The sequence below is a fragment of the Gadus chalcogrammus genome, chromosome 9 (assembly GCF_026213295.1).
Source record: "Gadus chalcogrammus isolate NIFS_2021 chromosome 9, NIFS_Gcha_1.0, whole genome shotgun sequence".
Classification (NCBI taxonomy): Eukaryota; Metazoa; Chordata; class Actinopteri; order Gadiformes; family Gadidae; genus Gadus; species Gadus chalcogrammus.
Window position 1 is genome coordinate 23,729,155 of NC_079420.1, and position 25,693 is coordinate 23,754,847.

General features: G+C 44.2%; 2 protein-coding genes across 2 annotated transcripts in view; one reads left to right on the forward strand and one right to left on the reverse strand.

Annotated features, from left to right (window-relative positions):
* The window catches only part of LOC130389748 (guanine nucleotide-binding protein G(i) subunit alpha-1), a 34,623-nt gene that overhangs the window by 1,613 nt on the left and 7,317 nt on the right, over window positions 1–25,693 (forward strand). Inside the window, exons 2-7 of the mRNA XM_056599681.1 lie at window positions 16,041–16,083; window positions 16,328–16,469; window positions 17,984–18,141; window positions 19,873–20,001; window positions 21,852–21,981; window positions 22,073–22,226. Coding sequence (XP_056455656.1) covers window positions 16,041–16,083; window positions 16,328–16,469; window positions 17,984–18,141; window positions 19,873–20,001; window positions 21,852–21,981; window positions 22,073–22,226 — 756 coding nt within the window. The remainder of the gene's footprint in view (window positions 1–16,040; window positions 16,084–16,327; window positions 16,470–17,983; window positions 18,142–19,872; window positions 20,002–21,851; window positions 21,982–22,072; window positions 22,227–25,693) is intronic.
* Window positions 131–1,255, reverse strand: LOC130389750 (endonuclease/exonuclease/phosphatase family domain-containing protein 1-like). The gene is given in 1 exon segment (XM_056599682.1): window positions 131–1,255. A coding segment is annotated over 1 exon segment (747 nt). The 5' UTR covers window positions 1,033–1,255; the 3' UTR covers window positions 131–285.

A 25,693-nucleotide genomic window follows, 5' to 3' on the forward strand; every position in this document is an offset into this window, starting at 1 on the left:
GGCTTCAAAAACCGTTGTTTTTTTATGTGATACGTCAAACGCGTCATATTACGCTGTTGCTGCCTCAGCTCTATGCGTAGTTGTGAGTAGTTACCGCGGTGAGGGGTCTTGTATCCCCCCCCCTGTGGTTTTTGGGTTTTTCTAATCGACGAGATGAGGTTTTGTATCTGTGGGGGTTGTTCCAACTCCGACCTCCTGTCCGACCATCTCCGATTTCACAGTTTCCCCGATCGGAGAAAGGATGGAGCAGGCTTTCGAGCCTGCAAACCCTCACGTTAGTTGTACTCACTCGTTCTCCAGTAGGGGCATACACACGACCTCTTTGACGCCAGGGTTGTTGGCCTTTTCACTGGAGCAGCGCTGAAGGTCCCAGGTGGCCAGGCGCACCGCGGCCCGGCCGTCCCGCGGGCCCGGTGCCACGCGGGGCTGCAGGGACACCATCTGCGTGGGTCCTCCCGGCGGGAGGTCGAGGTCGTCGCTCCGGAGGCTGAACGAGGTTGGGCTCGGATGGGACCGACCCGTGTAGGTCAGCCCGCCGTTGGTATTGGTGGACGGAGTTCTTGAGCGCTCCACAAACACCTGGAAACGGATCTTGTCCAGTAGGGAGCAGTTTATGTGATCGACCCGAACCAGGTCCTCGATGCTCTTGAACGGACCGTGTTGGGTCCGATAGGCGACAATGTTCCGGGCGATTTTCTCCGTGATGCCGCGGATGCTCATGAGCTGCGGCGGGGTGGCGGTGTTGATGTTCATGCCGCTGCAGGAGGACATATGCTCCGGGTCTCTCCGCAGGGAGGACGGGGAGTGCTGCGACGAACTGGTCCTACTCGACACGCAGATCTCCACTTTAATAATCTCCAGTTTGGTGGCGCCTATCCCACTCACCAGCGCTAGGTCCTCCACCTTCTTGAAGCCCCCGATGCAGTCCCGTTACTCCACGATGCTCCGCGCCACGGGGCGGTTGACACCGGGCAGGGTCATGAGCTCTTCCTCCGTGGCCGTGTTGATGTTCAGCCGCTCCTGGTTCACCATAATTCTCCTGACACCACAACTCTATCTCCCTCCTATTGCCATGGTGTCTCCCCCTTTTAGGTGGTTGCTGTTCTCCCTCACGGCTAGCTGGCTCAAAATTGAACGGAAGTGGTCCGAAACTGTTATCCATTGTTGTTATGTTGCCTATGTAGTCTATGATGATTAGAACGTCCGTCTACCAATTCCTACGTCACGCTCGAAATCGAGCGTTTGAGATGCGGAAGTAAAATTGTATCACAAAAACGGCTCAAGATGCCACTTGTAGTGTAGATTTATTAATAAAAACTAAATGATCGTGTTTTCGAATTTTTTTCCTATATGATTCTTCACTGCAGTATCTAACTTCCAATACGCACTTTAAACCAGTACGCGGATCATTTGGCTACAACTGGGAGTGGGGGATAGTGAGAACATGTGTGGCAACCTGGATATGCCAAAACACAACTGAGTTTCATTATGCTGCCACTGCTGCGCTAGGTTCCATCCCTTCTGATCTACAATGGATTTGTTTACTGTGTTGAAACAAGCAGTTCCCTACAGTTGCATCGATGACCTCGTCAGTCAATTGTAGAAATAAGTTGTTGGATGTACATGGGTTATTTGAGATGGACCAGAGTCGGTCTTCATGGTAGCTTATGTTTGCCTGTATTTCGAATGACCGTCTGAATCTTATGTGTGAACTCATTTGTATTATCCCCGAATGGGGAGAGGTTTCTGTGATGCTATCCATGATTGGAAATCTTACACTGTCTTTTTGAAGGGGAATATGAGCCCAATATTAGCTACATGGTTGTTATTCCAGTAAAACCAGACATTAAACGGTCTTTAAGTAGAATGCAGTATACCTTGATTTGAGTTTGTTTCTGAGTTTGTTGACAGAGTTAAAGCAGTAATAATGCATGTTTGGGCCGTCTATAATGCCCTTTGAGTAAAAGTAAACACTGTCATGTTTCCTATTCTTACAACTATGTCTTTTGTCCAACAATGTCCTGGGGAGAGTGAAACAGGCCTTCTTGGTGTGTAGCTGTATCCTCCCGTAGCGATTTAATATTAGCAGTGCCTCAGTGGAGGTCGCAGGCTTTTGATGAAGTGGAAGTCTGATGAGCTGTTAGTCACCTCTGGTGCCTGTTCCCACGGGGTGCTTCTGTTTATTCATTTGGGAAGGAGAGTCGGAGAACTGTTGTAGTCGCAGAGGAGCCCCAGTCCCAGCTCAGGGAAGGCTAATTAAAATGTTGTGTGTTCAGGTGAAAACATGCCTACCTCAACTCGGCATGAAATCCTGCAAGAAAGCCTCAACGGGGCAAATTAACAGACCTGTGCTGAGTATCCCCATGGCTCACAAGAAATTACTACTTGCATACCTTGGTGTTGGATGATGGAAATATGTTTGTCTAAGATGGTGGGAACCGTCCGATTGAGGTGGCAACTAGCAGTGAGGGTACAGAGTGAGGTGGCCACTAGCAGTGAGGGTACAGAGTGAGGTGGCCACTAGCAGTGAGGGTACAAAGTGAGGTGGCCACTAGCAGTGAGGGTACAGAGTGAAGTGGCCACTAGCAGTGAGGGTACAGAGTGTAGTGGCTACTAGCAGTGAGGGTACAGAGTTAGGGCTGCAGGATATATCGGCTATGTACGATATATCGATATAATTTCCAAGGGGATACAAGATTTGACAATATCGTTTATATCGATATGCGTTAAAATGGTCCGTTTCCCGCTCAAGCGTCTACAGCGCTTGCCTTGGAGACTGTGAGCGCGACCCCTCCCCCTCTCACTCTGTCTTTCCGAACGTGCCGTGTGCAAAGACGCCTCATTCCCACCCCCGCCGCCCCCTCACAACACAACAAGCATGGATGATACCCGTAAAGAAAACGAGACGGCGGCGGGAGACGAAATTGTTTCAAAGAGGAGAAACAACGGCTCTATAATGTGGAAATAGTTTGGGTTTAAAAAAAACAGTTGAGCAGCAGCTGCAGGTCATCTGTAGAGTGTAGCAAAACCGTTGCGACTAAAAGTGGAAGCACGACAAATCTGTTCCACCATTTACAGCAGCGGCACAAAGTGCAGTATGAGGAATGCGTAAAACTCTGTGGCTGTGCTGCTGCATCACCGGCCGCGACAGCTTCTTCTGCCCCGAAACCAGGGCCGGCGATCAGCAAATGTGTTGGGGGCGCCCTCTGGTGACGCTCTTAATTAATTAATTAAAATATACGAAACAAGCGAAATGAAACCAAACATGTTCCCAAATGGAACGGAGAAGGGAGGGGGCAGGGGATTAAAGTTACGGCGCACTGAAACCCTCACCGTAGTAGGCTACGCAGGACAATGCGACGAAGCCAATGCTCTTAATGGTAGCTAATGTGTGTAACCTACAGTTTTATATTGTTTTGCATAGGTGATTATTTTGTGAAGAAGGTGAAAAACATCCCTTTTTTTACATGTTCATTGAATTCTGTTGAAAATAACGATACAAAATCACATGTTGCAGTCATATGGACCTATGTTTTAATATAAGTGCTTGCAACATCTCACATGTGGTTTTTGACTTGCATAAAAAACATCTAACCCACTCTATAGAAAATATCGAGATATATATCGTATATCGCCATTCAGCCAAAAAATATCGGGATATCATATTTTGCCCATATCGTGCAGCCCTATACAGAGTGAGGTGGCCACTAGCAGTGAGGGTACAGAGTGTAGTGGCTACTAGCAGTGAGGGTACAGAGTGAGGTGGCCACTAGCAGTGAGGGTACAGAGTGTAGTGGCTACTAGCAGTGAGGGTAGAGTGAGGTGGCCACTAGCAGTGAGGGTACAGAGTGAGGTGGCTACTAGCAGTGAGGGTACAGAGTGTAGTTGCCACTAGCAGTGAGGTTACAGATTGCCCCCCCCGACAACGACTGCAGAGGCCTGTTTTGTGTCAGGTGTCTTGTACTGGCCTGTATTGTGTGAGGTGGCCTGTATTGTGTGAGGTGGCCTGTGTGAGGTGGCCTGCATTAGGGCTGGCCCGAATTATTCGAATACTCGTTCGGAAAATTCGTATTCAAAGCTTAAATCAGTATTCTGAGCTTTGTTGTTTTTTTCACGTTTGTGACGTTACCAGAGCGAGGGAGGCAAACTATAAGCGACACAAAGCAGTGAAGCAAGGGAGGTGGAGGAAGAATAGATATCTTGTTTCCCTTTACTTTATAACACAACATCAGCGGGATCTCGGGAGGTAAAGTACTGCTTAGCGAAATGCTAACCTTAGCTTAGTTGTTTGTTTACGATCGCTGTACAGTAGGGTTGGGCAATCGTCTACAAGCTTCCATCGTCCGATAGCGCCCCCTAGCGATCGTCGATACTATCGGGGGGGGCATCTTTATAATAATTTTATAATATTAATTATTTATAATAATTTATCACTTTGAAAAAAAAGAAACACGACAACGACTGTTTTTTTCTTTTTATTTCTTGTGGAAATCATGTATACCTACTCAGTGTTTCCCCTACCATTGTTCAGGCCTGGCGGCCCGCCAGGCCAACGAGCGCCCCCGCCAGGCCAACAACCGGCCAAAAAAATGAAAAATTGCTCTTCCCCCCCCCCCCGGTCAACAATTGCTCCACCCCCCCCCCTCCCGTCAACAATCGCTCCACCCCCCCCCCCCCCCCCCCCCCTCCCCGGTCAACAATCGCTCCATACCTCTTCCCCCCCCCCCCCCCCCCCCCGTCCAACAAATACCAACAAATACTCTAGCATCCCGTGAAAAATTTATAACAAATCACACTATCAGCTCTTACCACCGGGCCTAAAAAAAATTCTAGGGGAAACACTGCCTACTGAATTCATAACAGCACAGGATAAAAACAAATCTTTGATAACACTGTAAACACAACAAGAGGAAGCTCCGACACACAAGTGCGGCTGTCTTTTACGCATTAACAATAACTGCTCGCAGCACGATATGCAGAGCGCATGTCGTCCATGGCACACACAGCCTATATAAACGAACAATCTGTGAGGCCGACCTCCAACACGGCATGCTGCTCTTTTTATTCCTTACGGAAAGAAAATTACGAGTAGTCTCGCAGCTCTCCGTTACCGCTGCAGATGCTTCTGTCAGCCGTGCTGTATAAGTCCCCAAACAGGCTGCCCATCGCGCCCAGCGCAGCAGCGGACTTTTCTCCCTGTCGTGTGCGATCAGTGTCGGTCTCCGTTTCAATGAGCTTGTGTGAGAGGCTTTCAGTCACGAGATGTTTCTGTGCAGGGGAAAGGTGGACTAACCGGGAGAAGCGGGGATCCAGGAGGGCCGCTTTATTGAGGAGAAGCCACTCGCCGCTCTCTTCTTTATAGCGCATTTTTACATTTCGAATGGAGAATTACACTTCGAATTCGAACTTTTCACTCCACCTTCGAACGAATATTCAAACTTCGAATAAAAAGTGACAGCCCTAGTCAGCGCTACATAGTATGTTTTCCACCGGTGCCAGTTCATTTCAATTACAATTTGCGGTGCTTTTTAAGTTGAAAAAATAGCTACCACAGCGCTTATAAAAAAATAATAATAAAAAAAATAAAATAAAAATTGATTATTAAAATATAATTATCGCCTTTTTATCGGCTACTTGAGACGATCGACGATGGAATCCATCTATCGTCGATAGTCGATAGAATCGACTATCGGCCCATCCCTACTGTACAGCGCCACACCAATCAAATGTGACTGGCTTTCTGCAGAGCGCGAGCGTCTTGGGAACACCAGGTCAATATCCGCCCCGCCCCCATAAGGGGGGGCGGGGCGGTCTCTGTTTCAATTGCATTCAAAAAGCTTTATGGCACGACCATTGTTGTAACAGTATTACCGATGCATTATTGATCTTTATTTTTTACACCTGATGGAAGTATTTTTTCTTTCCCTACGAGAGTTTTCTACTTTGCATAATAATTAAAAAATATATATATAAAAAAAAAAATATATATATATATATATATATATATATACAGGGGTTGACACCACTAACGGTTGCCCGCTTGCCCGGGGCAAGTAAAAAAAATGTTTAGGCAAGTTGAGATTTTTCTGGTTGCCCGAACGGGCAAGTGGATTTTGGGTGGATGTTAATATAAAAGCTATTTATTCAAATGTTTTTAGAAACTGCAGAACAACCTTTTGTTCCTCAAAACCATACAAAATAGAAGTATTTGCAATTGATCAGCGCGCTGTCTTCTCTTCTCTCGGAAAGCGAGTTAACAGACACGCATCGCTTCACTGCGAATATAGCCCCGCCTTCTGTCACTCACTCGCAGTGCGGTCTCTGGCAGTGATTCGCTAAAGGTTAGCCAACACAGCTAGCATCTCAAGTGCAGTACCTCCGCAAACGGTTTAGGTAGAAGTTAAATGGAGTAGTGATGGAGGCGTGCAGTTTGGAAGTACTTTGGATTGAGGCAAATATCAAGGAAAGTCAAGAACACGGTTTTGGGTTTCATAACTGTGCGCATGCACACAGCAATAGCGATCTTTTTCACGAAATTGGACCCTCACAAACTACTGTATATATTACATGAAAGCTGAGCCTCCACTTATTCCAACAGTCCAAACCATATCATTCTGTGACTAAAACTCACAAATAACAACTTAAGAAGAAACGTCCCCTTTTCTTTTAACAACCAAAAATGAAGTATTACCTTTGTGATTTTTGTCCACAAAGTTGATTCAGATCGAATAAAACCACCATAAACAGATTATCCAGTATCTGGGCCAAATTTTGCAACTTAACTTGGTGTTTTCAATCAATGAATAAGAGAAGGTTTCTTAGGAAATAGGTAAATTGCCTTCAATCAGAAAACATATTCTTCAGCACAATGTAGTGGCCATATATTTATTTGCGAGTGTTTGGCTTGGTGCATTCGATTGCCCTGAACTTTAAATAGAGGTGTCAAGTGTCAAAATTGTAAGATATCTACTAGGGCTGTGCAATTAATCGAATTTCGATCGCGATATCGATTTTGGGGTCAAACGATCTCCAAACTCGTATAATCGAGTTGAAACGATTAATTTGACATTTTCCGTTTTACAGTAGGCCTAGAGAGTTTATGAAAGTTTATGAAAGAGACGCGCATGCGAAAGCATTCAACGCGGCGAGAGGGAGTACAATTTAACAGGCGTGCTGCATCAGGAAGTATGCCGTTGGCAGGAGGCGGGACATGCCAGTGAACCGCCAATCAGCAGCATCGACTGTTGACAGACATGTTGGAGTAGACCTACCGTGTGGAATATTAAAGTTTCAGTAACGTTACAGTTTGATGAACGATAACAAGCTCCTATAGCAGACTTTAACTAAGAGTTCTTTAAGCGAGTTGAAACGATTAATTTGACATTTTCCGTTTTACAGTAGGCCTAGAGAGTTTATGAAAGTTTATGAAAGAGACGCGCATGCGAAAGCATTCAACGCGGCGAGAGGGAGTACAATCTAACAGGCGTGCTGCATCAGGAAGTATGCCGTTGGCAGGAGGCGGGACATGCCAGTGAACCGCCAATCACCAGCATCGACTGTTGACAGACATGTTGGAGTAGACCTACCGTGTGGAATATTAAAGTTTCAGTAACGTTACAGTTTGATGAACGATAACAAGCTCCTATAGCAGACTTTAACTAAGGGTTCTTTAAGGCAGAACTGCCAAGTACATCTTGTGTATTTCTGTTTAACAACAATATGATTTTTATTAGCCATGTGTTTGTTATGGCTTTGTGACTTTTAACTTTGCTATGGAGAAATGCTGGGACCGTTGTTCTCTAGACATTAAATAGGGAATGTATTATTTCAGTCGAGTCATTCGTCAGTGCATTTGGCTGAATATATTGTATTCATGAAATGTTTTATAAAAATCAAATGTTAGATTCAGAATGTTGTGGCAGACAGTACACTTACACACGAAAAAGGTTTTATTTTGGATACTTACACGTGTTTCTATGTCATAATTGATTGTGTCAATAAATGCATGTTTTCAAACTCAAAAATAATCGTTTGAATAATCGTGATATCAATATTGACCAAAATAATCGTGATTATGATTTTTCCCATAATCGAGCAGCCCTAATATCTACCTTTATTTGTGTCTCATAGTAAGACAGCGCTCCCAACTGATACTGATAATTATTTCAGGTGGAAATGTTATCTTCCACTTATGCTGTGTTCCATGGCTTTATTCACTTTAACCAAGTATTATCCCCATTGAATTTTTCACTTGCACAACAATCTTTTCTTTTTTTTCCAAAGATGACATTATTGACATTATCGTTGTGGAGATATAATCTATTTACTTTGGTTATGTTCTTTCCTGAAAAAAACGTTTCCCCTGATATCAAAAATGGTATAGAACAGTGGTTCTCAAACTTTTTACCATGAGTACCACCTTAGAAATGATTTGGCTCTCCAAGTACCACCGGAATTAAAATAAAGTGCGTAGGCCTATAACTACATAGAGTTTACACAGAAGGCATTAATATTAATAACACGATTTATTATTCACATAATTTGACTTGACTGAAGCAACCAACTGTCTTTAACTCATGTATTGTATTTAAACACTTGCAACGGGATAATACTAACAATTGAACAACTGTCTCAATAGGGCTACCCAGCAAATGGGGATATCATCTGGCATATAACATACCAGTCAATCTAGTGAGGTTATTAACAAGTATACTGCATTAAAGCATTCAGAGCACTGAATATTAATTTTAACAACTGCAGTCAACCAATCATGTGAGGTAAATTGTACTCCATCAAAACATTCAAAGAATTGAACATGAATATTTAAATACTGGAGTCAAACAATCCTGTTATAAGTAATCATGCGCAGCAAAGAGAGAAATCATGTGTACTGCGATAACACTGTAATCAAACTATCATGAGTAAGAACAAGTGTATCATAGAAAAACAACGTATTCAGTATTAAAAAATACTGCATTAAGTGCCATAAGGTCAGAATATAAACTATGTTTAGGTTTGAAGGAGAATGTACTTAGGCACACATTGAAAATTAGGCCTATCATGCTTAGTGGGAGGGGTGTGATGTCTGGGTCGATTGAGGTTAGCTTTAGCCTCAGACTTGGTTCAGTATCCAACCTGCTTCCAGCACACAAGTTGAGGGGGGATGGCATCCCCCTTTGGAATTAAAATTATCAAAATCATCCCCCTTCTGAAACAGCCATCCCCCCTTCCCATCCCCTGTTATTTTATCAATTAATGTGGAAATATTACCGCTATTTCATTATAGCGGTTTCCTTTTTCAATTCGGCGCAAGCAACGTTACTTTTCCCAGGGACAGATTTGACAGTGATCCTGCATTCTCGGGCAGTATGCTATTGCGCAAGCACGCAGGCGTACTTGCGCAATAGTGCCTTCCCGAGCTCTCATTCCACACCGTACGAAACTGAATCTGTCCCCTTTTCTCCCTTTCATTCCAACCCGTGAGCAACGCTAGTCTCCCTTCTCTTCCGAATGCATTTAAAAAAAAAAAAAATAAGAATCAGTTTTTAAAATCCTTAAATGTGATGCATGCCTCCGAATCGTGTGATGCGTCCGATCAGCTGCGTTTTTGGGGATAAATTAAGATTTGCGACCAAGAGAAGCCTGGTCGCAAATGGAATGAGAAAGCGCACAGCCTTGTCTGAAAGCGCAGGATATTCGCTGCGTCGCTGCATCCAAAAGTCCAGGAATGTCTGGCCTCTGAAAGCAGACTTTCAACGTCTCGTCACAGGACGATTTTGCAAAAATGTTGCTTCCCCTACTCGTCGTCACAGCAGTTAGTCAATGCAGGTTTAAGATGATTGCATATGATGGGTACATGGCCTAGGGATGGGCACGAGTAAACTCGAGTGATCGAAGGAAATCCTCGAGGATCAATCGAGATCGAGTACTCGTTTAATCAAATCTATTTTTAGAATGCAACGCAACTGCAGCAGGAAGAGGCCTGATGATGAACGGCAATATTACCAACCAAACATGTAGGCCTAATGCTTATTCTCCATCAAAACAGTCAGCGTTATCAGAGTATTCATTATTTATTTTTGCAAACGTTCAAAACACATTTTCCTTACAAAAATATATAGGCCTATGCGTCTCACAATTTAAATAACGTCGAACCAAGGCCTGTAACAGTTTAAAAAAAAAACTAAAACGAAACAAGTAGCCTAACCATTGCAAATAATTTAAAGCTGCAAATGAAACGGCAGCAAATGGACTATGGATTACGCGTTGTGATCTTCTCTACACGGCCGGGATTACGGCTGCGTCTTGCGGCGGTTAAAATAGCCGACACACTTGGTTGCTGCGGGTCTGCTTTCCCGAACTCACCGTTGTGTTTCAGGAGCATATGTTGCCGCCTAGTACTTGTTGTAGCTACTCTGGTAGCTCGATTTCGCTTGGCATATTTTACATTTCACCTTATGTATGTTTATATTCTTTAAAGTAGGCCTATTTCAATTCTTCGCTGCGCTTTGCTTTAACCGCCATCTCTTAACTTTTTGAATTCTGGCGTGCCTGCACACGGCACGGAACGCGCCACACAGAAATGGATACATTTAATTTGCTTTGTGCCCACGGCATGCGTTAGTGACGCCGCACAGAAAATTGATGCATTTGCTTCAGAAAACTTTGTTTGTGTGTATGCAAACTCGAGTTTGCCTGTCCACCAACCGAGTTCATTTGTAACGAGTAGTACTCGAGTTATCGATTCCCCAGTCCTGGGTGCTTTAATCTTTATTGTACAGACTTCTGTTAATGTCAGATTGAAGAAATTGGTCCACAGGATTTTTGTCCAAGTCAAAAAACCTGGGATTTGTTTTAGGGTATTTAGTGTTTCTAACAAAATTCAAGAAGGCCTTCCTTCAATCTTTTCAAAGGAAGCCATTGGTTCTTGAGGCAGATTTGTTCAACATGAGGATATGCCTGTGTAAACAAAGTTTCATGACTAAGTCAAAGCGGTAAAATTTGCTTTTGCATTTTTGGACTGTTGCTGTAGCGCCACCTTTGGGACAATCAGTATAATATTTGCTCTCTGTTAATCTTGAGTCAGCCTCTACAGCTGTAGTAAGTTTCACAAAAAGGGTGCGAGCGGTTTAGGCTGTAAGTCAAACGTGGCGGAATGCTAATAAAAACATTTTATTATTATGATTTCAATGGTTGCCTTCAAACTTTTTTGCTTGACACCCTAATAAAACTAACAATTACATTAGGTTTCCTCGCACTTTGTGCTTGGCCCCCTAAATATAGCTGCAAGGGTTAGACAAAAAACAGCCTCAAGCACGCATCTGCTTGATGTTGGACAAGTTTGGAAAATGAAGGAACTGGTTACAATGGTAATACATTATTGAGAATGATTACAATTTGACAGTTTTAGTTTCACTGGACCGGCTTTTCTAGCCATTATGGCTCTGGCTTAGCGGCCCAGCCAATCAACCCTGGGCTTTCCGATAAGAATTTTGATGCAAGTTAGTGAGTGAGATACAGTAACAAACGTATTTAGATATAGATGTATACTTTATTGATCCCCATGGGAAATTCAATTCCTTTAACATGGCGTGCTGTAAACACTAAAGATAAACAGTGAAAAACAGCTTTTATTTAAGAACGGACAGGTGTTTTCTTTTCACCGGCAGTTTATAAGATGTGTCTCGTGTTCCGAGACCCTGGCGATGGTTCATGGTTCATGTTAACCATGGCGATGTTTCATGTTGACCATGGGCCATGGCGATGGTTCTTGTTGACAGTACACTTGTATCGTGGCGATGGTACAAATGGACCTTGGCTCCACTTGCAGCTATGAGGCAGCTCTCTCCACTATGCACAACCCAATATTATTCCAGCTTCAAAGATGAGCACCTATACATTAGGGATGAAACGGTTACCAGTTTTACGAAATACCGCAGTAAGATTCCAGACGGTTATCATTACCGTGTCAAATTAGTATTAGTAAGTATCATTACAACACTCGGTACGTTTACATGCACATCAGATTATGGCCGTTGTTATATTATGCTCCTCAATCGGACAACTGCAATTGTCCGAGTATACGAAAATCTCTTCATTGGCCGAAGCACTTCTTTCCCCGGTACAATTGGTGGCGCTGTGCCCATTTCAACTAGTGGTAATAGAGCCACTGGTTGACCTCTTTACGTCACTAGCAACAACCAACTCAGGCGACCGCAGCTTTCGAGAAAGATGTTTTCAGTAGACGGCTGTCAGTTCACTTTGGGTCCATGTCATTTCTCAGACGCTCCATTGTTCCGTCCTCTCAGTCATATGCAGACTCCTCCGGCGGCGGAGCAGCGGGTGGAGTCCAGTCGGAGGAGTCCGCATACGACCGAGAGAACGGAACAATGGAGCGTCGGAGAAATGGACCCAAAGCGAACTAACAGCTGTCCCGCATACGGCAGCAATCCCTTTCTCCTCAATGTAGCGTTTCAATATGGACTTCAGAGAGTCAAAGCCAAATTCCTTTACCCCAATTCCTTCTCTACAATGGCTGAGATAACCCTCACTACGAGTGTTTACTTGTTGCTGAAGTACCAGAGAGTCGGAGAACCTGACATAGTCTTTAAGATTCATAATATCTGAGAATATCCCCATCAGTTCGGCCGCTGTGCCCGAAGTTACTACTTTACAACCTTGTTGATGACCAACATTTAGAAAGACATGTACTTTTAATTCAGCATTGGGTGAAATCGAAGTGTTGAACCTTTCCTGCTGTCGGCTCCCAGACCGTAGTCGAGGAGCACATTAGAGACGTTACTTCCAGGGCCGATGTTCTCTCGGGGGTAACAACTTTTTTTGAAGAAAGTAGTCTAAACCGGATCACTTTATTTGTTTAAGTATTTCGGTATGGTAACTATGAAGCAGAAGGAGGGGAATTGTATTGAACGCGCGTGGAGCGACCCAAGGCTGACCTGTCTTCCAGCCACAGGGCAACCAACGGGGCTGCCATGGGTTTTTGACCGGATCCCACTCCCGCTCCGCGTTTGTTTCAAGTAGGCGTGGCCTATGTGACGCATTGGCTCAGGCTTCCACGTCTGTCTTAAAGATGCTGCCTTCTCTGGCAGGAGTAGTTATTAGGGATAGTTATTAGGGATGGGCATGATTAATCGACGGTCGACTAATTGATCGTTAAGAAATTTCGTAGATTACGTACATATTTCATCGATTAAACTAATGCAGTGTGCAATTAAACATTTTACCACACGGGGGCAATATTTAAATTTGCGGCTCCTCCCCCGCAATAAACATCCCGCTTGAACGGTGAACTCTTTACGCCTAGCAGCTATATAAAGCTATAAAAACTACAAAATGACTATTAATGCAGGCTATGTGGAAAATGAGCCGACTTTGGCTCAGCCTGGCTATTAATGCAGGCTATGTGGAAAATGAGCCGACTTTGGCTCAGCCTGGCTATTAATGCAGGCTATGTGGAAAATGCGCCGACTTTGGCTCAGCCTGGTACATCGCCACACACCTGTTTCAGTACACTTATTTTCGCCCGATCTGAATCGGAACGCCCTACGTACTCAAACTTAGACTAGTAAGTACGGATAGTATGGATATTGGAACACGGCGATGTAATCATGAAGCGGACGAGGCCACGGCGAAGTCTGGTGTGGGACCGTTATGATTTAAAAAATGACTTCTTGGGGAGCACTATAGGCCTACCACTCAAGGCGAGGTTAGCATCGAAGCAGAAATAAAGAACTTTCTGAGCCCCGCCTTGCCAAGTTAGCACGGAGGTATTTGTGCATCACGGCAACGTCGGTCCCCTCAGAGCGGGTGTTTTCGGCGGCTGGACTGACAGTCACCAGGCTGCGGTTGCGTCTGACCCCAGAGCATGTCAACATGCTCATCTTTCTGAACAAAAATTCATAGACTGGTTGGTTTAGTTATAACATGATTGTTTTTTTGATATTATTATTTTGGAAAGAAACTAGGGTTGTGTTTATTTTTTGTCATGTTTATGAGCACCGGCTTCGAGCTGCATGCTCCATTGCTTAGAGCAGAGTAGCGCATAACTATTGAACGGATCTGGTTTAACTGAGTTGTTCATCTAATAATAAAGATCCCAATGAGGAAAACACGCTGCATTTGTATTTTCATTTCATTTTGAATATAATTTAATTTTTTTATTTTGCATGTAAAATACCAAGGATTAATCGACGAATTGATCGTTAATTCTCCCGACGATCGACTAAGACAACTTAATCGAATGCCCATCCCTAGTAGTTATTACAGCTTGTATGTTGGTCCTGCTCCCCTTGTGGCTGTGTGTGGGTAATACAGCTTATGTGTTTGATCCTGCTCCCTTGTGGCTATGTGGGGGTAGCTTATGTGCTTAAAATACATAACGGCAGTGGGTCTGCTTATAGGTCGGAATGAAGCGGCCACCGACTATTGACAGGCTGGGTACTTTATTCGTAGTTCACCAAATAAGCATGTAAGAAAGAGTATTTCATAACTGCACAAGCAAAGAAAAAGCAATCTTTTTCACGTGATTTGATATGCACAAATCTCATAAAGATCCCCTGAACCCAACAGTCCAAGCCATAAACCTCTGTGTGACTAATGCACGCCAAACTAGAGGAAATGAAGAACAACTTTACTTTTTCTATATAAAACACAATGATGCCTTACCTTTGTTGTAGAGCTGGGCGATATATCGATATTTTAAATATGTCGAATTTTTTCGAAATGACAGAATCTGTTTTTTTGTAGAGTGCTTCAAATCTATCGCAGGGTCGAGTAGGCTATGACCAACCTATTCCATCATTTGCAGCAGCACAACGTGCTCAAAAATGCGTGCAGCGACCCAAAGTCTTAAGCTCTCTCGACATTAATTATTATTTTCTTATAGGTTTTATAGATAAAGGCAGTACAGCAATTGCCTCAAAATGATTCCGGACTCCCGTACACCCGCCGGAGTGTCCGGCGGGTGTCGCTCCATGTCGCGACTGTGCTTCTATTCCGCAAAACAGTTTATCCCCGGACTCGTAATAGTATAGCCAATTCTGGTATTGCTCTGCCATCTCCGCGATTTCCGCATCGCCGCCCTAGAGTTGCATTGTTTTTGTTGCACTCGATTATATTTTCCCCCTGACCTTTCAATCGAGGCGTCATGTGTCACAAATCAAATTTGCATTGGTTTGTAAATTGATTTATTTTGAGATTCTGCCTAAACCTTACATCTACTAAAACTTCTTTCTTTATTCTACTTCACTTTGTTGACATTCAATATTGACCCAGGTTCTCATCAGATGTTGTGCTATGGCCTTATAGTATTACAGGGCTACCAACTGATAATGACTACCTGGTATTCACTCTAAAACATGACATTTATTTGGGGCAGAAATTAAATGTTCCACTTGTGCTGTGTTCTAGCTTTATTCACTCTAACCAAATGGTATCCACATTGATTATTTCACTTGCTCAACAATCACACAGGTGTTGTCCTACTTTTGGTACCAAGATTACATATTTCAGCCCTTGCAGTTGTGGAGATGTCCTCCTATTTACATTTGGTATGTTTTTTTTAGAAAACAAAACGTGTGTGTGTGTGTGTGTTTCCATTTACAGCTTTTGCATTTGCCTAGTTTGTTGGCAGGCAAGTTAATCTTGTTCGAGCAAACTTTGCTTCTATACAAATTCTAGTAGACAACCTTTTTAACAGAAAGCGGGCTGGAATGTAGTTTAGGCGTTTTACTAGCTCCATTCACACTGCCTTAGGTCTGCAGTGACGGGATCTCCTGGTTCATTGAATGTATAATAATAATGGTCTGGTCCTGTTTGGAAATTAGATCAGCTGATACTCAGTAGGCCATGTTCTTAAGTGCTTCCAGACACTCTTCTCCATGGGACTGACAATTTGTTCATAATTAACACTTGGTTGGCTAAATCACACTGCTATCTACTCGCCTAATGTCTACATAGCACCTAAAAACAGTGGATGCATTTACAGATCTCATGCATATTGTTCTGTCCATCTTCCTCAGGTGCTGGAGAGTCTGGCAAGAGTACCATTGTCAAACAAATGAAGTAAGTGTATTATTGCCTAAAGGAAAGATCCTATAGACCTCGCTTGATTTGTTTGTTACTTGGTGTGTTCATTCACTTGTAATGTTTCTAACGGGTCGATTTTGACATTGAACTTGTTTAAATTAAAGTGCCTGGCCTAGGGGACACCATCCAAAACCATTAATGTATGTGAATAAAGAAGGCCTTTTGAGAGGTCAGTGCTGTATAAAAGAAGTGCATTGAGTACATGTTCCTGTTTCCTCAGGATCATCCATGAGGCTGGGTATTCTGAGGAGGAATGTAAGCAGTACAAGGCTGTGGTCTACAGCAACACCATCCAGTCCATCATCGCCATCATCAGAGCCATGGGCCGCCTCAAGATCGACTTTGCTGACTCCGCCAGGGCGGTGAGTAGGGATGGTCTGAAACTCAGGGGAAAGGTGGTCTTGGTACATATAGGTAGCATATGCGAATATCGATTTATGTTCGCTACCAGCCATTTATGCCGTTTGTTTTGGCCAGCTATGTTTCTACAGGTTCTCTGAAGGTTTTTTAAAATGTTCTCGCTCTTGTTATGGGTTTGTGTCATATTGTTGATTGCACCAAGTTTGTCTGTCTTGCTCTAGTGCTTGTCTCATGGTTTTCTCCAAACAATGCAGTAGTGGAGCTGTGCCCCCATGTAACCTTTCAAAATAGTTGCTGCGGCAGGGATATTAAAATGTTTCCCAATTTAGTTTCTATAACGAATCAATTTGTTTAAAAAAGATGCGCTGCAGGTTTTTAAGCATTGCTGGAAGTTATGGCGTGGCTGGATGGCAGAGTCAGTGTTGGTGCTCTCCTTTGAAACACAACCCTTTGAACAAATTTAAATTATAATTCCAAATCCCCATATATGTTCAAAGTTTCATTGACATTGCTCAACAGCACTACTGCTGTTCGAAAGCATGTGAAGATAAATATCCACATGCTGTTCTGGATATCCACAAGCTATTCTGGATATCCACATGCTTTTCTGGATATCCACACGCTATTCTGGATGCGGGATCACCAGAAACCTTTATAATATATATTAAATATATTTAGGAGGAAGAGCGCAAAGAATTGCTTCGGGAGGAAAGCTGTCGAGGCACTGATAGACAATACATTTGTTTTAAAATGAATTTCAAGTGAGAAGTCATATTTCAAATAAATGTACACAAAAGTGGTTGGCTACAATAAGAAATGCCAATTAGTGTAACACCTAAGGTTTTTTTATCAGTTTGTTCAAACCCTGGCTTTAGACAGATGCACGTAAACCTTTCCTAGATTGAAATGATGTCTTGTAAGGCGCTCGTGCTATTAGCTTTTTCCCAACACCAAAGCCCAATAAAAGTTCCCAAAGACCAAGCAAAGCCTCCATTATTCTCACAAAAAGTAAGCGTTTCCTGAAGATTATGAGTCTAATCGACAAACAACCTGTGGTCCGCGTGGCATGTGCTTACATTGTTTGGTTCATTTGACAGGCCAGTTTGAACTCAAACAGAACCATATCAAAGATGCATACAAAGTAGCAACTTCCCCAATAAACCGCACCAAATCTTCTAAACTCTCTGAAACTGTAGTCTTGAGGCCTGCGTGTGTTTTAGCATTGTGGGTTAAGGACTTCACTGCTAACATTGAACCAGACCAGAAGAGCATGGCAATTATCTTTGAAAGGCCAGGTTGGATGACAGTAGGGAAGTACAACACTGCTAATCAATAGTGTATATAATGTGGATCAATAACCGACTTTAGATACTATACGAAAATCCAGCCTCTTTGGAAGGATATTATGAGCTTACGTTTATAAAATTATTGATTGAAATTCCCTTAAGGTTATTGTGCTCTGAACTAAAACATCTCATATTTTAAACAATGTGTATTTGTAAATGATGCACTCCAGGACGATGCGCGCCAGCTGTTTGTCCTGGCGGGTTCTGCAGAGGAGGGCTTCATGACCGGAGAGCTGGCCGGGGTGATCCAGCGGCTGTGGAAGGACGGCGGCGTCCAGGCCTGCTTCGGGCGCTCCAGAGAGTATCAGCTCAACGACTCGGCTGCTTAGTGAGTCCTCAGGGGTTAACTAGCTTACAATGACCTGAACAAGTTATTTTAATTAAGGTATCGATATAATCACATCTCGTAACTGATATATTCTACAAATTACAAAATTCTGTCCAGCCAGTGCCTCTTTTGTAAACTCATATCGACTGACTTTAATCGTTAACAACTTGAATAAAAGTGTTGGCTTTATCTGAACAACGGAAAGGTCTATCAAAGTAAAAATGGGCCAGCAATAGTACAAGTATTACATGACATCATTGTCATTTGGAATCTTTCTATCAACGCGGATAAAACTCTGACACCGTCGAGCCAGCCAAGCTGTTCTTGTTTGTGTCCCACAGTTGCAGAGCAAGTTAGAGTGGACAGAACTATTCCCCGCCTAGTAACTGGGAGGGCCTCAATCATACACATGTCAAAGTGAAATTAAACCCTTTGGCCCTTTCCCATAGGTTCCATGATGCATTGGAAGTCGTTGTTGATCAGATCAGGGGTAGTAATGTCCTAGTATATATTTTGAAATGGTTAGTTGATAAGATCAGGGGAAGTAATGTCCTGGTATCATTGAGCTGATGCTACGACCAAACGCACGCAAATACAGACCAGACACACTGACTAGACACTAGGGCTGTCAATCCTCCCCTCAAATCATATTCGAATTTCTAATGCTTCTTATGTTGAATATTCGAATAATATTCGAATATTTTAATGTTTTTTTTATTATATCATTATATACACCGATACCATCCTATTATTAGGCCTACGTCCCGCGTCCACTAGAGGGCGCGTCAACCAAATCTGTTATGTAACATTTGCAACAAGTTTTACCAAATCAATACAAAACGTATATAAATACGTAAGATATAACGCCAGAAATATTCAAGCAATGATGTTTAATGAAGAAGCTGATGTTCAATCATTCAAATACACACACACACACACTGCTATTTTACGATGTTATTCTTGGCTGTTTTGACCGTGGCTCTTCCTCAGCCGCTAACTGTTCTGCGTACTCCGAGTAATGCACTGAATGGAGGTGTGCGCTCATGTTGCTCGTAGTCGAGTGGTACTTTAACGACTTGCAGCATAATTTGCAAATGACGGGTTCTCTGGATGTAATCTTCCCGTTTCTCGATGGAAATCCGAAAATTATGCTTTCCATCTCCGTGTCTGCTCGCGCGCTGCTTCCCAGCATCTTGTAAGCATACAATGCCGATTGCCGAACGTCACGACGCACGACGTTGACTTTAATTTGCGTCGTGGCTCGGCATAGGTTAAATGTAATTCTTGACTTGTCAATAAAATTTGCTAAAAAAAAAAAAAAAAAAAAAGTTTGAACGTTAGTTGCCGCACTCGAATGTTCTCCTTTTTAAAAAATTCGAATTATATTCGAATAGCGAAGTTCGTTTTGACAGCCCTACTAGACACACACAAACAGGTAGCTTAGCTCACTTTCCAAGTAGCTTGGTGGTTGAAGGTGGTTAATTTAGGTGGTTTAAGAAAGGATCGTAGATAAGGTAATCTCAGTAAGTACCTGAGGATATCAATGCATCATCGGAATGGACCAGTGGTTATTGCACCCTGAATCCTTGGGACGTAGTCACCCTGAATCAAATAGGCATCACTGAACTCAGCTTGTGGTGCCATTGGTTGTAATGGCCTTCCTCCGTGGTACAGAAGAGGAACCACTATGGCCACTCATTTGCCCAATCTCTTCCCCTGTTTTTCCCGCAGCTATCTGAATGACCTGGACAGGATAGCCAATGCCGTTTATGTGCCCACGCAGCAGGACGTGCTCCGGACCCGGGTCAAGACCACTGGCATCGTGGAAACACACTTCACCTTCAAGGACCTGCACTTCAAGTCAGTCCCTCAGAGAACCCTAGGCCTGGTTAAGAGTTCGTTAATAAAATGTACTTTGTATTAGTCCTATACCAGCCCTTGTTATATGTCCCCCATAAAATATATAATAATCCCAGTAAAGACTTGTTTTGTGTTCCAATATCCATATTATCTCTACTTACTAGCCTTAGTTTGAGCACATAGGGTGTTCCAATTCAGATCGTGTGGATCGATGTACACTATTCGTGCTCAACGGAAGCCATCATAGCTACGTAGCGGAAGAGGGCGGAGCCAGGCTGAGCCAAAGTCTGCGCATTTTCCACATAGCCTGCATTAAGTCATTTTGTATTTTTTGTAGCTTTTATAGCTTTTTATAGCTGCTAGGCGTAAAGAGTTCACCGTTCAAAGCGCGATGTTTATTGCGGGGGAGGAGCCGCGGCGGCAGTCGTGATCGTAATTTCCGGTTAGTGCACCACGGAGTATTCGATTTGAAACATCACTGACATCTGAAAATTAGCGCACTTAGTGAGTGCGGATAGTGTACTACGTTTAAGTGTTCTCATGGAAGTATGGATATTGGAAAACAGCATTGGTTAGGAGTCCTCTACTAAGATGTACTTTGTATTAATCCCAGTCCAGACCTGGTTTTGAGTCCTCTAAAATGTTCTTTGTATTAATCCCAGTCCAGATATGTGGGTGCAAGGGCAGAAGGTTACAACATCCCCACAAACCACCAAAGATATTTTTCCATGATGGCCCTTCCTATATCAGTAGCACCTGAGGGTGGCTGCTTGGAAATACACACCGCTCAGCGTATGTTAGAGCGAAGTCACGCAGTGGATCCCCTGAGCGTGGCATGATGTCCAGCAGTAGATCCCCTCAGCGTGGCATGATGTCCACACGATGTGCTGCCATGATGTCCAGCTGTAGATCCCCTCAGCATGGCATGATGTCCACACCATGCAGTAGATCTCCTAAGCGTGTGATGCCCTTCTGTCACGCATCAGATTCTCAGCTAATGTTCGCTTGATGTCACAAAGTAAATCCTTTCAGATTGTGCTGAAGTGCTGACACTTACAATTAGGGCATTTAGCAGACGCTTTTATCCAAAGTGACTTACATGGGTTAATACACACATTGACACACCGACGGCAGAGTCAACCATGCAAGCTGACAGCCAGCTCGTCAGGATTTCGTTAGGGTCACATCAACACTCCAACACAGCTAGGAGGAGCTGGGGATCGAACTAGCAACCTTTCGGTTACAAGACAACCGCTATTCCACCTGAGCTAAGCCGACCCGACAGTAGATCCCCCTAAGCGTGTGTTGTCTTGATGTCACGCAGTAGATCCCCTTACGGCTGTACACTGACATAAATGTTGCACCTGCTATGAAAATAATGGGTCTGTGTGATGGGTGAACTCTCCAGTGTTAGTGTTGCGCATGTGAGACGGAGCTCACTGATCCCGATGTCTGATCCCTATTCTATTTAGTAGTTGTAGTCAATCATCCTATTAAAAACCATGTCCCAGTTTGTGTAAAATGGTTGGTGACTGTTGACCCGGCGCTCCGGGGCTGGACTGGTCCGGCCACCCGGCGCTCCGGGGCTGGACTGGTCTGGCCACCCGGCGCTCTGGGGCTGGACTGGTCTGGCCACCCGGCGCTCCGGGGCTGGACTGGTCTGGCCACCCGGTGCTCTGGGGCTGTACTGGTCTGGCCACCCGGTGCTCCGGGGCTGGACTGGTCTGGTCTTGTGACCCGGGATTAATCCTGTTACTGTTTCAAAGCATTATCCGTGAGCTCTTTCTCCACATGGTTGGTTCTACACTACCCGTCCCGGTAACCTCGGGCTGTGGTGTTTCTCCCTGCAGGATGTTTGACGTTGGCGGACAGCGATCCGAGAGGAAGAAGTGGATCCACTGCTTCGAGGGCGTGACCGCCATCATCTTCTGCGTGGCGCTCAGCGACTACGACCTAGTGCTGGCGGAGGACGAGGAGATGGTATTGAAACATAAGAGCTCAGAATGAGGTCCCTTTACTTTAGAGCTCTTGGTAAGTGTGTGTTCTTACCGGTCCTGGCTGTTTCCCTCAGAACCGGATGCACGAGAGCATGAAGCTGTTCGACTCCATCTGCAACAACAAGTGGTTCACGGACACCTCCATCATCCTCTTCCTCAACAAGAAGGACCTGTTTGAGGAGAAGATCAAGAGGAGTCCTCTGACCATCTGCTTCCCTGAATACGCAGGTGAGGTGGCCAAGAGGACTCAAAGCTACATATCAGTTATCCTACTTGGAATACTTCAGAATTTAGCAAACTCTTTTAATGGTCCCATGGCATGAAAATCTCACTTTATGAGGTGATCACACACACTGTAACGCAAGTGTTTGCTGTTGGTTTTATGGCGCATAACACGTCGGTTTTTTGACGTCTCTTGTATTTCCACAACGAGACTGTAGTTGGGGTTATCTCAGCCATGGTTGAGAAGGAATTGGGGGAAAGGAACTTTGGCTTTGACTCCCTGAAGTACATGAACTGCGACATGCTGCCTGCTGCCAGTTGCCGTGAGGCAGCACCACCGCCCGGCAGCAGGCAGCGTGCGGTTCCGTCTACTTCAGATTGATGTGGACGTGGAAGAACCAGAGACGTCGGAGAACCCGACAAAGTCGTTTGAGATTCATAATATCGTCTGGAGGCGCGCACACAGCTTTTGGCCGTGATAATATGTATCATATGATATTATTCAGATATAGAGCTCCAGGACTGTAACGTAAGTGTTGTACACTTCTTTGCTATTTGGATAACCGTTCTGCTCAGGGTGTCCGCGGAGGTCTTAAAAGTCTTAAAAAGTCTTAAATTAATTTTTCTAAATTTAAGGCCTTAAAAAGTCTTAAATTCGTCAAAAATGTCGTATGCTGGTCTTAAATTTATAACTCGGAGGTCTTAAATTTGTCGGGGCAGGGTTATTTAAAAAAAAAAAAATCTCACGGGACTTTTCGGGAAGGAGATGTACGAGAGGCTACTTTCTTGCTAGCTGCATATATAAACGGATGTCTGCGCGCTTGCTAGCTAGTCTGCAACAATGGGTAAATGCAAGTTCAACGTCAGTTGGCTGGAAGACGTCCGTTTCCGAGGTTGGCTAGCGTCCGTTGCCAACCCAGAACAGGCCAGATGCATTCAGTGCAAAAGTAGCCTACATTCAAGCTCGGCACCATGGGGATTAAGGCTCTCGTCAGCCATATGCAGAGCCAAAAACATAAAACCTCTGCCAGGAGCCAAACACAGACCCCAGCCATTTCTACGTTTTGCATCTCTGCCCCGGCGCCACCGCCGCAGACGGTCCGCGCTGCTAGCACTGACCTGAGGGTAGCATTTGGTGCGACACCAACACTGAAAGCGGAGGTGTTGTGGATTCTAAACAGTCACAGTGGTCAAGCACCAGTCCTACAACTCGAATGAGGGGATAGGAGATCTCTTCGGTTTGATGTTCCCTGACTCTCAAATCGCGAGCACCTTTACTGCTGGAAGGGACAAAACGGCGTATATAACTCGCTTCGGACCAGCGCCTTTCATCCGAAACGAGCTAATCTGCAGCGTCAACAAGGCTGATTTTGTTTTGATATTTGAGACGTTGAACCACGCCACTAAAAGCAAGCAACTCAACGTGCACGTACGATATTTGGTCGGAGATCGAGTGCATTCCCGGTACTTGGGCTCGCAATTCATGGGGCCCCACATATATGGGGGTAAAAGGGGTGATGATACATAATATTTTTTAGACAATATGCAGAATCTTTTCACTTACGAATTAACACGGTCGGCTATTTTTGCCAGCACGCCACCCTAGCCATATTATGGGTAACCGTGTTCCCCTTGGCTGTGATTTGAACTTTGAATTCCTCGTAGGAGTTCATAATAATACATTGCTCGCCTTGGATGAAATACACCGCTCTTGCGTGATTTATTTTGCATAAGGGTGAGTCAAATGACGCGAGAAACGCCCCTTTTATGTGAACGCGCATTGAACCTAAAGCGGAAAAACCTGGTTCAACTAATTTAATCTAAAGTGAGCGTTGTGGTACCATTTAACTGTGATTGCGAGTTGCGGCTCTGTCGAGCCAGGTTTTCCCAAGAAAGCCTGGGTATGTTCAACGAGGTTCGTGGTATACCCCCCAGGTCTTACTGAAGGCATTTATTTATTGGTGAAAATATTATTAATCAGTGGCGTGAATATCGACGGTGCAACCGGTGCAGCTGCCCGGGGGCCCAGACGCTGTCACCCCCCTCTCAACAACTCAAAACTTGGGTGCACCATAAATACGTGCTGGTGCACCCAAATAAAAAATGTAGGCGCACCAGTGCACCCAAGGAAAAAGTTAGTCTGGAGCCCTGGAGTATCACTTTATGTTCAATAAACAGACAGATAGTAAACTTGAATGAGTCTCATTGAGTGACACACATGCTATGCTTGGGTTGTAATACAGCGGGATCCCACCCACCATCGCGGGTTTAAGGTCTTAAATTTCATTCAAGGTGGTATTAAAAAGGTCTTAAAAAGTCATAAATTTGACTTGCTGAAACCTGCAGATACCCTGCTGCTGTTGGTGTTATGATTATGGCGCGTAATAGGGCTGTCAAAATTGCTCAAAAATGACATTTGAATGTTCGTTTGGAAAAAATCACGAATTCGAACTATACGAATATCTGGTTGCCTATTTTACGCAGTTGCCGTCAATATGTCAATAATGCGACAAAACCATGGTTCAAATTAGTGGGATATATATATATCCTATAAACAGCCCAGTAACGTGGAGGCCTAATCATGAAAAGCCACAACTTTGTATCGCTTGCATTTCACCACCACACCTGCAAGCGCGCAAACTATAGTAATCTGAAGAAGACGCCCGCTTCTGAATGTTACAAAGTATGCTAGTGGTAACGTTCCTTGCTTTGCTTACCATTTATCGAGAAGGCCTATTAAAATCGATAAAGAAAAAAATGCATGTCGCCTATGTCTTCCAACATGCCAGCGAAAGGGCCAGCACTACGCACCGTTCGGATTCATGAAAAAAAAGCTGTCTCGGACTTTGCCGAGAACATTGCGTTATAGCAGCTTTCACCAGCCAGACTACTAGCTCCCTGAGCTCTACTTCGGAGGCTTATTGAATGGCATAGCCGAGCTGGAATACCTATATCCAAGTACGGAAACCCCGAGGGGATAAAATACATTCGCTCTTCACAATACTAGTCTGTTACACTTGTACCGCGGGAGTGTTTTTTCACATTCAAATATTATGAGGGACATCGCGAACAGACAGAGGCTCATTCACAAAGCAGATAGAGGCGCTTCTACCGCGGGAGTGTTTTTTCACATTCGAATATTAATTTTCACGTTCGAATTCGCGGTTTTGGATACATTTCGAACGAATATTCGAACTTCGAATATTCGTTGACAGCCCTAGCGCGTAACACGTCAGACTCTCGTCTCTGGTATTTCTACAACGAGACTCGTAGTGGGGGTTATCTCAGCCATGGTTGAGAATGAATTGGGGGAATGGAACTTTGGCTTTGACTCCCTGAAGTACATGAACCACGACATGGAGGAAAAAGGGATTGTTGGCCGCGAATGTCTCCTGCTTGAGCCCCGCTTCCCGCTGCTGAGGGCACTGCAGGAGGCGGTGGTGCCTCGGCAGCGAGGCTCTGGCGGGAGACAA